Source organism: Sebastes fasciatus, chromosome 4, assembly GCF_043250625.1.
Source record: "Sebastes fasciatus isolate fSebFas1 chromosome 4, fSebFas1.pri, whole genome shotgun sequence".
In the NCBI taxonomy this organism is placed as follows: domain Eukaryota; kingdom Metazoa; phylum Chordata; class Actinopteri; order Perciformes; family Sebastidae; genus Sebastes; species Sebastes fasciatus.
The window spans coordinates 31,515,299-31,528,283 of record NC_133798.1 but is presented as its reverse complement, the minus strand read 5'-3'; the positions used below and the strand labels follow the sequence as shown (position 1 = coordinate 31,528,283).

Genomic DNA, 12,985 nt, shown 5'->3' with positions numbered 1-12,985 from the left:
TTGTCATCACACTGAGGTCAAGAGAATTTGACCTTTGACCTCTAATGCTGCAATGGGGCAAATTCTGAATGCCACTTCAAATGCCCTTATAACTAACTTCATATATATCGGATATGCCCATGGATAGTTCCAGCATCAAGAGCACAAAAACAGCATTAAAATTATATATTACATGAATAACAACAATAACATTTCTTATCAGAATAAACGTAACTTTGTGCAGTTTGTATCTGATGGAATGTTCAGAACTTTGCATTGGATTCTGTTATTGGGGCCGTTTGTAAATGGCTTTCTTAGCAGCAGAAACACAAAATAATACAAAAACTCAAAAAACTGTACTGAGAAATTAATTCTCTATACATTATTTTATGTTTTCCCACTCTTACCTCATTGTCAATATAAACATGTTACAACTGATGAGGCCCCGATTCAGTAGCAATGGGTTATATTCCAGGTGATATGTGAAAATGATGTTCACTTTGTCATAAAGGCATGAAACTTGGTACACTTGAACAGTTTGGAGCCTTGAACATTTCCAGACATGGAGCCATCGCAAAAACGCCTCACTTCCTACCATAACCAAATTATGTATCATAATTCTAATCATAAACTGTTCAGGTGAATAGTTAATGGTTAATTCAGTGATGTTGTATTAAGCAAATATCAATGTCTGAGAACCTAGGCTAGACTATAAAACCATGTCTGTTATACACATGTATGTTGTATAGAGTTTTAAAAGCTTACTCATTTTGTTCATTAACCCTGACAATACAGTGACTGTACAGAGTAGAGCAATATTCAATATGACCTTAACAACTTGAAGCTTAAAAACAACGTGTCAAACACAAAAGATGAAAGATACAACCTGCAGATGCCACTTTTGGATCCGAGGACTGTCTGTACTGGAGAGCTTCCCTTGTCAGTGACACAATGAACTCTTCAGCGAGGACACTAATCGGGAGCTACAGGATGTTACTAGTGTCATGCAAGGCAGCACTGCTCATACAGGGTAGGTCTTTAGGGTGGCCGTAAAATTGAGAAAACATGGAGCAGTACCATATAGGCTGCTCTACATGCTAGAAATCTTTCTGCGTGCTGGTGCCCCACCACATGCAGCCATGTCCTTTATATTTTTTTCACCCCCGTCCATCATTGTGCTCTACAACGGAAATTATTTCTTCTGGAATGCTCTTTGGCGCCTTTGACAGAGCCAAGAAGGTCTCTGTTGCCATATCATAGGCATTGCAGGTATCCCATATGTAGATGCTGTTTCACAGCCAGTGAAGGTATGGAACAGAGAAAGGGCCTTGGATTTTTCATGACCCAGAAACTTGGCAATTGTTAGGCGTGGCTAATTTAGTGAACCCAAGTGCGGAACACAGAGACTGAGGCAGGTAATAGATGCAAAGAAATTATTTATTTACAATACTTAATTTCTTATGGCGAGAACTGGGTAGAGCAAGGCAGGTGAGTTTGCTGGCAGAGGGGGTGGGGGGAGGGGAGAGCTGTGTCCCAAGATCCAGAGCTGTGTGCTGAGTCCCGAGATCCAGAGCTGTGTGCTGAGTCCCGAGATCCAGAGCTGTGTGCTGAGTCCAGAGATCCAGAGCTGTATGCTGAGTCCAGAGATCCAGAGAGGTGTGCTAGGCAGGAGTGGAATGGAGGCAGGAATTGGGCCGAGTGCTGCTGTAGGCAGAGGAAAAAACAGGTATGAGATAATCATACAAAAACAGACAACAGATTTTCAGATAAGAGGCTTGAACTAGACTGACTGTGGGAACAGAGTCTACGATCTGGCAGCGTGGTGGAGTTGAAGACCAGTATTTGTAGTAGAGTAGATTGATGACGGTTTGCAGCTGCAGCACAACCCCTGCACACCAGACTCCACTCCTGCAATCAAGCACAGCACACACACACACACACACACACACACACACACACACACAGAGAGAGAGAGGGCTTGCTGGCTAGGATGAGGCAGAGGGCCTGACAGCAATCTCATGAGCAGTAGGGGAGTAACAATTCATCTACTACATCGATGTATCGATTTATCTTCCTACGATTCAACTATCGATAGGTACTTGCAAGTTGTCCTTCACGGGAGATGTACTGTATATCGATTTAAAATTGATTTGCATGGTAAATAATCTATTGTATCGATACTAAGAATTTGCACCTTGTATTTAAGCACGACAAACGTCATATGGATGTATATTTTAGCAGTCTTAATAGTAAAGAAATGTTAAACATTTATCTGGTTCACGCTCCCTGTGAATAACGCTGGCTTATGTCAGTTCATTTGGACATGTGTGTATAAGATATACTTTAAAATGTATAGTATATAGACTTATATATAATCAGACTTCTTTTTGCCCCCAGAGGAAATATTTTAATTTATTTTATATTATGAATGGCAGCCCTACTTTTAATCAAATTTATTCTGGCTTCAATGCAAATCGCATGATTGTCCATGCCAGTTTTTCCTAGCCAAACTTTTGTGTAAGTTTGGAGCATTATTTAGCCTCCTTCTTGACACGCTAGTATGACATGGTTGGTACCAATAGATTCTTTAGGTTTTTTAGTTTCATATGATACCAGTATATTTACTCTAGCTTTAAAACCGAGCCTGCTACAACCTCCGAAATATCAATTGCATTAAAGAAATTAGTGGCGTTAAAATGAATTTGCGTTACCGCATTACTATTATTACGTTAAATTTGAAAGCCCTAAAAAATACCGATACTGTATTCTTTAATTTGGATGTTGGAGACAATTCTAAAGGACAGCTTTTCATGCTTCTGCTAAATGTAAAAGCCAAAATACAATGAAACATTTACCCGCTGTGTGTTCTTTGGTATGGAGAGGCATTGACAACACATTTGATTAAAATTCTGTTTATTAAATGTAAAATGAAAAAATAGAGCAAACGAAGAAGAAAGATGTTATTATACCCGTATATAGTGTTCCGTCCGTCGGTTCGTGTGTCACACTTTCGTGTCCGGAGCAGAACTCGAAAACTATTTAACTTAGGAACTTCAAATTTGGTATGACGGTTGGCAGTGTGGTCTAGTTGTGCCTTTTGGGGGTTAGAAGTCCAGGCTGCCCAAAATGTTTTTAATTTTTCCAAAAGGGCAAAACCTTTGGCTCTACTTTAGTAGGGGTCAAGCAGTGAACGGGGCTATGTGAGCCATGCTCACTTTTGCCTTGTTCCTTCATTTAGCGCAGAGATTTTAAAAGTGGCAGATAACATTTCTGAGTGGCAGAAAAAAAAGAAAATACTTGTCTGCCAAAGTGGCAGGCAATGAAAAAATTAAATTTCAGACCCTGCAGGTACTACTTTATGCTTCAAAGACGACACACTCGCTGGCATTTCAAAATAAAGCAAAGGAAACAAATAAGTAATCACTTTTTGGGTTGTTTTGTGACCGTTCACACCCTGTTAGACCTCTTTCAGAAGAAGGCCATAAGGACGGATGGCCCTTTGGACCATCTTCTGCTCTTCATCCTGTGATGTTCCTCTAGGGACGCGAACCAGCCAGTACTTCCCGTCTCTGTGTTTCTCCCGGTACGTGGGGTTGATACGATTCTGCAGCATCACTTGGTACTTCTTGCCGTTCTTCTTGCAGGTGAATGTTTTGGCGTAATAGATCGCCTCAGACAAGTATGGAGTAGAATAAATCCCCCTGCCATAAGCGTCACCAGGGCCAGGCTGTTAAAAGAAGTAAGAATTTGAATTTTATAAAGTTAGTCGTACATTGTCTTTAATTCTTCCCTGGATTAAGACTTTTTGTGATGGTTTGCAAATATTTTCTTTAAAACCATATCTATTGAGTAGAGGGCCTTTTATCATTTTATCCCATCTGTGTGGGCAAAGAAAATTTCAAGGTCAGGGATGTAAGGGATAATGTACAGCTAGCGGGTCATTGTTGTGAAATAAACCCAGACATGCCGCACCCTGACGCAAAGCTAAGGGGTTTCTTTCACAACAATGACCCGCTAGCTGTACATTATCCTGCTTATTACACGGCTACTTACTAAAGAAATCAATAATTTGACACAAAAATGGTCTGCCAGAGTCCGACATCAGAACTGCGCCCATACGGCGGTCTGATATACATAGCAACGGTCTGCTATTAAATAACAGACCGTAGAACGCCGTGATCGACCAATCAGAATGAAGTATTCAGCAAAGCCGTGTAATAAAGGGCCTTATGTGTCATACCATAATTATGTGTGACCATAGACTGTAAATCAGAAGTGAACGTAGTCACTGTGACGTCAGGCATTGATTTGTTGACTACGGTTTTGAAAACCTCGGGTTTGGCTTTTTGGCCTTTGCCAGCTTGGTTTTTGGCTGTCCCCATTTTGTTTTTTTTGCAACCAGAAGTGACATGAGAGGATGAAGCTAAGTACAACCAAACACTGAATAAGACATGTTTAGGTGAACAAAATGTTAAAAATTTACTTTGAAGGTTAAAAATGTATTTTTATGAACTGAAAACACACTGTGAAAAAATTCGAAGTAAAGACGAAAAAGACGGACAATCACAAGGTAGCCACACCCTAAAGCATCCCCTGCTTTATGGTCTATTTGACTCTAAATGGGACCATGATTTACTAAATGAACATCATGCTGTATTGAAGAAGATTTGAAACTAGCGATTGAGACCATAATCTAAATATTTACATGTTTACTGAGGTAATAAATCAAGTGAGAAGTAGGCTCATTTTCTCATAGACTTCTATGCAATCAGACTTCTTTTTTTGCAACCAGGAGTCGCCCCCTGCTGGCTGTTAGAAAGAATTCAAGTTTAAGGCGTTCCGCGTTGGCTTCACTTTTCAGTGAAAAAGGTTGCCCACTGGGTGTAACTCAGTAATGCAGTTGTGAAGGTGTTACATTCTACTGCATATAACATTTACCACTGATAATAACTGATATATAATCAAACCAACAAACCTTGTAGTGTCCTTCGATGATGCCGCCAGCACCTTCCTTTGACGTCCCATGGTAGGACACAGGCCACTCCCCTGGCACTGACTGCGTGCTACGGTATTGGGTTCCCAGCCAGGCATGGTTTTCATAATCATCCAGGACCTGAGACAAAATATTTACATCAGAACATCATAAGTTTCTATTAGTCTCTCTTTTATTGTCATTTTAAAGAGGAAGCAATGAGGTTAATTGTTACAAAGGTGTGCAGTCAAATGCTGGAAAACCCGACAGAAATATGACATTTATGTTTGTGCATGTATTAATTTAAGGTCTCCTTATCGTTCCACACAGATCTGATGTTTTCATCTGCCGCCAGCATGAGTCAATATCGCATGCTTCATGTAGGTCATGAAATTCTGAGATTTAAAAGTCAAATAAAACAAAAGCATATTTACCCTGAGGGCAAAACGCTGCCAACCATACGGGCGTTCGTACACCTCTCCACCTCTGTGGTAAGTCTCGACAGCAGTCAGCTTGGTGAAGTCATAGTCGAATCTTTGGTCAAAGAATTCAGCCTCATTAATGAAGCACGGTGGATTTCGTGTTCCACATTCCTCCTGGTAGGTATAACCTGCTGACGGATCCTGACCTTGCAGGGCACATTGGAGGCGGCAGAAGTTGGATCTTGACACCTGGCTGTAATGTACAGTAAGATTGTTCACAACACATTCTGCAAATAAAAAAATGTATTTACATGCTCTCTGATGACTGTTGTAGATTAAAATGTTTTAAGCCGCAGTGTGTACCATTTTCAGAAATATCTTCTTAGCATATGAGGAAACTAAAAACAACATTTCCAATAATTACCTGGTTTCATCTGCACCCAAGACTGCATGGATGAAATTCTTGCTGAACAGCTGCGGCTGCTGTGTTGCTCCTGCAGATCTGAGCCTTACATCAGATTGAACAGTCACATCGGCATTGCAGACTGTGCACAAAGCTTCGAGTAAGACGTCTCTATCAATCATCTTTACAATTAATTATTGTATTAAGAAAGTAATAAACTGTCTTCGTTGAAAGGACTTTGGTTTCTTAGGTCCTGTTGTCTTGCTGGGTGCAATGTGGAAATGCAATAAACTGACTGAGGAACTAAAGCTCATATTTATAAGGAAACGCCTCCGCACATCTGCAATAAAAACAGTCCAAACAGGTCAAGAGTTCATAGCAATTGCTGCATACCACGCCTTTGTCAATGTCAGATGGTATCAGTTCCTTCCCGGCACATCTGCAGCTATGATTCCAGAGAATTTCAGGGAGGGAGCACACCTTGATTATTATCTAGAGATTGAGAACATAAACTCATGTTTACAATGTTTACTGAGGTAATAAATCAAGTGAAAAGTAGGCTCATTATCTTATAGACTTCTATACAATCAGACTTCTTTTTGCCCCCAGAGGAGTTGCCTCCTGCTGGCAGAAAGAATGCAAGTTTAAGACACTTCTGCATTGGCTTCATTTCTCAGACCCGAAGGTAGCTCACTGGTCCATGCCCAAAAGGTGCTCAGTTTATTTGGCTCTACATAGTGTGAGCAAGCATTTTCTCTCTCACAAGAGACGACTAAGGTCCAAGAAAACTGTAAGTCACCTCTGTGATGTACTTTTAGAATTCTTCAGTCCAAGGCCCAACACCACTGTTATCCATCAGGAGTGATTTTCACTGGTGAGTGAAATTTAAGAGTGTTAAAATCAGCTTACTGCAGATTCAAGTGTCAACGCTAAACTCAGTCATTAAGATACTGTCTTAAATTAAAAGACTCATATATACTTTTTTAAAAAAGTTTAAGTTTGGACACCCATGCAACATAGATCTACTATAGCCCCGCTTCCACCGCAGGAACTTTCTCCCAGAACTAAGAACCTTTTGAGGAACTCATTGCGTTTTGACTGCAGGGTCCAGGGTCTAAATTAAGCTCAGGGGACATTTTTTCAGGGCGTTTTTAGCCCCCTAAAGGCCCTGGTCGGGGGGTAGGACTTTCTGAAAGTACCGGACCTTACGGGGTGGAGTTTGCAGTGATGACCGTCACGGATTGGTAAAACACAAACACAGCAAGAACAACAGGTTGTGCGAAGTATGCAAGTTAGGAGAAGTCTTTTGTATTGTCCATGCTATGATGAGTTAAGAACTTCTATTATAAATGAAATGTCTGTTCAAAATCCAGAAATGTTTTGGTGCTCGGATGATGACAAAATGGAACGGCTATTTAACTTAAAGCTTATAAGTTAGCTACTTTTGTTTCTCAAGAAAAAATGTCAGGATGGTTTATTTGTTTAGCATTTGTAATTTATACTGCTACTCTGGTTTCTGCCTTTGTTTTTTCTTCATTTTCTAAATAATGGTGTCTTGAAAGCCTGTTTGAGTAGCAAATATACAAAAAACTGCTGCACTTCTCTGGCAGAGCTACAGCTATGTGTCAGAGTTCCTAGTAACTGCTGTATACCCGCCCTTCACCCAAGGAGAGATCACACCTTGATTCTCATCACTTTTCACCTTCTAATCACTTTCCTTCATCATACTGTTTCCTCATATCGTCTTCCACTGAACTTAAAAATAATTTGTTTAACCTTTTGTCTCCTATTTTTTTAATGCATCCTGACTGATTGCTTATGTTGCTACACAATATCAATAGAACCCATTTTCATTCATATATCTTGAGGTCAGAGGTCAAGCGACCTCTTTGAAAGTAGTAGTAGTATGACACGGTTGGTATCAACGGATTCCTTAGGTTTTCTATTTTCATATGATGCCAGTATCGTCACTCTAGCTTTAAAACTGAGCCCACTGCAACCTTCAAAAGATTGATGGCGTTAATGCGTTAAAATGAATTTGCATGAATGCGTTATTATCGCGTTGACAGTCCTAAAAGAAAGGTTTAAAGAACAAGACTTAAGTAAGGGATAATGTACAGCGAGCCGGTCATTGTTGTGAAAGAATCCCCGACAGGCCGATGCTGCACGCCGACGCATAGCGGAGGGGTCTCTCATCGCCCTGAAGGGGATTCTTTTACAACAATGACCCGCTAGCTGTACATTACCCCGCTTATTACAGGGCTACTTACTGAAGAAATCAATAATTTTGACACAAAAACGGTCCGCCAGAGTCCGTCATCAGAACTGCGCCCATAGCAACGGTCTGATTTACATAGAACTTAAAAGTGTTGAAAGTGTGTGTTGTAATGTTTGAATAGGGAAGTGGTGGGACTGGTGGAAAAAAGCAGATGTAGATGGCTGATAAAATGGGAAGTACCTGAATCAAAACTTACAAATCTGCTAAGACTCGTTAAAGCATCGGTTCATGATCTAAGGCCCTGTTCAGACCTGGCGTCACAGTCTATATATACTGTATATAAAATATATATATTTGACTAATGTCAAATTAATAGTAATTTACTGGCAACAATTATCCAGTAGTTCATGCATGCAACAACACACAGGGAACAATAATACAACAATACATCAGTATTAACATTTCTGTTTTAAGTAAAGCCAGTAATTTTAGTGGGCCATACTACAATAATGGGCAAAGGTATAGAAGTTAGCAATAACAGACATACTGTACGGTGCCACCGGTTGATATGCTGAAGATTGTCAATTAAGCCAATTAAAATAAAATAAAAAACACTGCCAGCTAACATTAATGTTACATGTAAACATCCAAAACTCTAAGCCTAAAAATACTATCTAACATTATTAAATCAAAAGTGCTAATCAAGTATTTTTGTTGCAAGCTATTTACGTTAATTTAAACGGCTTCTAATAACTGACAAGCTAACAGGACAGCTATGCTAGCGTGAGCTGTGGCTCAACAGTAAGCTATTTATTGGAGACTTTACAGGACATTAAAGTCAGTTCTTCTAGACTAACGTTAGTGTAATTTTTGTTTGCATAAAAATATTAAGATTCACCTCTCTCAAGATATTAATGATGAAGCAGGTGACAAGTCAGCAGAGAGAGAGACGATGACACGACAAAACAGAGATTTGATGAAACATCCTTCTAGACCAGGGGTCAGCAACCTGCGGCTCCGGAGCCACATGCGGCTCTTTAGCCCCTCTCCAGTGGCTCTCTGTGGATTAATAAGGCAAGGCAAGACAAGGCAGCTTTATTTGTATAGCACATTTCAACAACAGGGCAATTCAAAGTGCTTTACATAAACATTCAAGAACATTGCGACAAAGTGCAAAAGAACATTAAGACGTAATTAAAACAGTTATAAAAACATAAAAACATTAAAACATTAAAGATTAGAAAATAAAAACAAGCTAAAAATAAAAGCTAGGATAGAAGCTAAAATAGAATAAAACACAGAAGAGTAAAAGCTCTAGTGCAGTGTCAGATCATTATCTGGTTTAATTAAAGGCAGCGAACAGTAAAGTTTTAAGCTTTGTTTTAAAAGAAGTGAGAGTTGGAGCGGTCCTGCAGTTTTCTGGGAGCTTGTTCCAAATATTTGGTGCATAAAAACTGAATGCTGCTTCTGCATGTTTAGTTCTGACTCTGGGGACACTAAGCAGACCTGATCCAGATGACCTGAGAGGTCTGGATGGTTCATAACATAGCAGAAGATCAGAAATATATTTTGGCCCTAAACCATTTAGTGCTTTGTAAACCAGCAGGAGTATTTTGAAATCAATTCTCTGAGAGACAGGGAGCCAGTGTAGAGACCTCAGAACTGGACTGATATGGTCCACTTTCTTTGTGTTAATGAGGACTCTAGCAGCAGCGTTCTGAATCAGCTGCAGCTGTCTGATTGATTTTTTAGGAAGACCAGTAAAGACGTCGTTACAGTAGTCAAGTCGGCTGAAGATAAATGCATAGACTTGTTTTTCCAAATCCTGCTGAGACATCAGTCCTCTAATTCTTGCTATATTCTTCATGTGATAGAAGGCTGTCTTTGTAATTGTCTTAATGTGGCTGTTAAAGCTCAGGTCAGAGTCCATGACTACACCAAAGTTTCTGGCTTGGTCCGAGCTTTTTAACATCACAGATTGTAGGTGAGCACTAACCTTTAACCTTTCCTTTTTGGCTCCAAAAACTACGACCTCAGTTTTGTCTTTGTTCAGCTGAAGGAAATTCTGGCACATCCAATTATTGACTTGTTCAATGCACTCACTCAGTGCTTGTATTGGACTGTAGTCTCCTGGTGATAGAGTTATGTAAATTTGTGTGTCGTCTGCATAGTTATGGTAATTTATTTTGTTGTTATCAAAAATCTGACCCAGTGGGAGCATGTAGATGTTAAACAAAATGGAAAATAAATAAAAATGGAAATGAATAACTGTTTTTTGTTTACATTTTCATTTCTTATTGTTGTAGGTCTATGGTACGACGGTACGACAGAGTATAAGGGACACATTGAGGAAAAAAAAAATAATCGGAGATTTCGAGAATAAAGTCATAATATTACGAGAATAAAGTCATAGGTTTACGAGAAAAAAAGTTGTAATATTATAGTAATAAAGTCATAAGTTTAAGAGAAAAAAGTCATAGTATTATGAGAATAAGGTCAATATTGTAAAGTAGTAATTTTACGTTTTATTTTCTTTTTTCTCGTAAAGTTATGACTTTTTTTCATATTACGGCTTTTTTCTCGTAATATTATGCCTTTTTTTCCTCGTAAAGTTATGTCTTTTTCTCTTGTAATATGACTTTTTTTCTTGTAAAGTTATGACTTCATTCTCATAATATTACGACTTTGTTTCTCTTAATATTATGACTTTATTCTGGAAATCTCAGATTTTTTCCCTTAATGTACGACTAATACATTGCAATACTGTAATTGTAATAATCCTTAGTACATTTGCATTTGGGCCCTCACTGCATTAGACTTATATACTATATACTTAGACTATTAGCTATGTTACATTCATCACAATGCTCACATGTTTTGCGGCTCCAGGCAGAATTTTGTTTTTGTTTTTTTGCATAAAATGTCTCGTTTGATAGTAAAATTTGCTGACCCCTGTTCTAGACTAAAGCTAGAACGTTAATGTAACGTTAACTGTAGCATGAAAGCACGGTGGAATTAGCAAGCTAGCTACCTGCTAAATGAGTCAAATTTAACAGCTTAATGGTTCATCCACAGTACACTCTGGTCAAAGTGTAGGGAAGCACATTGATATCACCAGATAACACTGTTTCATCAGATTTTGAAATGTTCCGATGGCTTAATTTCCACAGAAAAGAGAAAAGGCGTGTGCTGTGCTGACATCACAATGATGTGTTGTGAAATGTGTTTTGGGAAATGTCGTTAAGTTTTGAGAAACGTTTTTGTTTCCAGTGTTCTGAAATGTTGGCCACTGTAGAAACCTCTGCCACAACACAACATGATCGAAAATGTAAAAATAAAGACCCAAAGTAGCTGGACCTGGGTTATCACCAGCCACCCCTGCCAGGAAAACTCATCTACTCATTCTTTCCTCAACACACACACCTCAGGATCAAACTTTTTCTTTTTCTTTTACACTGTACCCAATGCATGTTTTGCCCTGTAGTGTAATCATGTCCTGTCACCCAAAGTATTAAGTTCTGTCTTGTTTCACTGACTAATAATAATAAACTAGAATGGCACTCGTCTCGGAGAGCGCATACCTCTGCCAAGGTGCGTGACTTTAAAAACAGATCACAGGTCACAGATGGCGGTACCGTGAGATGGTCGGCTTATTAACACGGTGTGTTTCCATGTAACGTATCGGCGGATACTTCTCTCATTCAGCAGCCTTGTTGTGTCTGTATAACGTTACACTACGTTGTCTCTCATCCTGTCATCTACCGCTTCTTTCTTTCTCTCTGGTGTAAATATGTCACAGCACATGTTGTGTGAACACGTATGTCTTTTATTCCCAGAACATTTATAATACAAAATCAGAAATGCGTGTGGGGTGTGTTTATCAGTCTGTGTATGAAATATGTTTTTTCATCTGTGCCGACAAGTCCTTATTAAAATTTGTGATCAAATATTCTTTTAAGCTTTTTATTTATTTAATTGAATCCCCACAGCTCCGAGTAAATGTTTCGCCACACATCCACACACGTATCTTTTCAAGGCGGCCACATCGTATTCTTAAAAAAAATTCCTGAATCCAGGTCATGATCTGGATCGCCACCAAAATCTAATGGATTGTTCATTGTGCTACACACAAAATATTTCATTCAAATCCATCGCAAACATTTGGAGTAACCCTCATAACAGAGGGACAGACAGACAGACGCACAAACAAACAAACCAACACCGGTGAAAACATAACCTCTTTCCAAGGTCCTTAGCCTTGGTGGAGGTAATAAAAATGCAAATTTACACATCCAAAATCAATCATTTGGCATTTTTCAACACAGCATGACTAAATTACGCTTCAGTACCCTTTCAAACATAGTTTATCTTTATGCATTTTTCATGTATCAGATCCGTTACATTGTCTGCTATTGTTTAAGTTGTGGCCTTTAAGGCCCTGACACACCAAGCCAACGGTTAGGGTCGTTGGTGAGCGCCTGAAGGCCTAGTTTTCTCGGTGTGTCCTGCACCGTTGGCTCTAGTCTGCCTGAGTCTTAGGTGTTTCGGCCGATTCAGCATGTTGATTATGTTATTATGTTGATTGGCTGTTGAGTTTAAATGAACTGTGCACGAGAAGAGAAACGGAAGCGAGGAAAGCAGGTCAACAAGTGAAGTCAAGAGGAAAAACACAGAAGGCTCTTCTCATTTTTCATCTTCATCTCATCTGATCGTTCCAATACACAGATATCTTCACAACGACATGGCCATCTGGTATGAAGCTGAGAGAGAGTGGTGTAAAAATGGTCGGCAAACGTCGCTTTGTTTCATGTGCGTATCATAACGGCTCGTATATTCGCCGTCCTCTGTCTTCCGGTTTCCCTTTTTGAATGCCGAATACAGAATACAGCCGCCTGCTGGTGTGGAGAGTTATTTCCTCTCACACAGGCGCAGAACATACGTGCTAACTGGACGTCGGCTGTAGTCTTTGCGGTGTGTTCAAGCGCAACTTT

The 12,985-nt window shown here is 39.5% G+C and overlaps 1 protein-coding gene and 1 long non-coding RNA gene across 2 annotated transcripts; one reads left to right on the top strand and one right to left on the bottom strand.

Moving 5' to 3' along the window:
- Window positions 1-3,310: 3,310 nt before the first annotated feature.
- LOC141766643 (uncharacterized) lies at window positions 3,311-6,118 on the bottom strand. Its single transcript, XM_074633629.1, has 4 exons — window positions 5,798-6,118; window positions 5,386-5,626; window positions 4,955-5,092; window positions 3,311-3,706 (listed from the first exon to the last, which is right to left on the bottom strand). Exons 1-4 carry the CDS (start codon window positions 5,956-5,958, stop codon window positions 3,437-3,439), a joined length of 810 nt encoding a protein of 269 aa, XP_074489730.1. The 5' UTR covers window positions 5,959-6,118; the 3' UTR covers window positions 3,311-3,436.
- Window positions 6,119-9,024: 2,906 nt separating this feature from the next.
- LOC141767114 (uncharacterized) lies at window positions 9,025-9,847 on the top strand. The gene is made up of 2 exons (XR_012593776.1): window positions 9,025-9,316; window positions 9,347-9,847. It is a non-coding gene; the product is annotated as an uncharacterized LOC141767114 (long non-coding RNA).
- The last annotated feature ends 3,138 nt before the right edge of the window (window positions 9,848-12,985 follow it).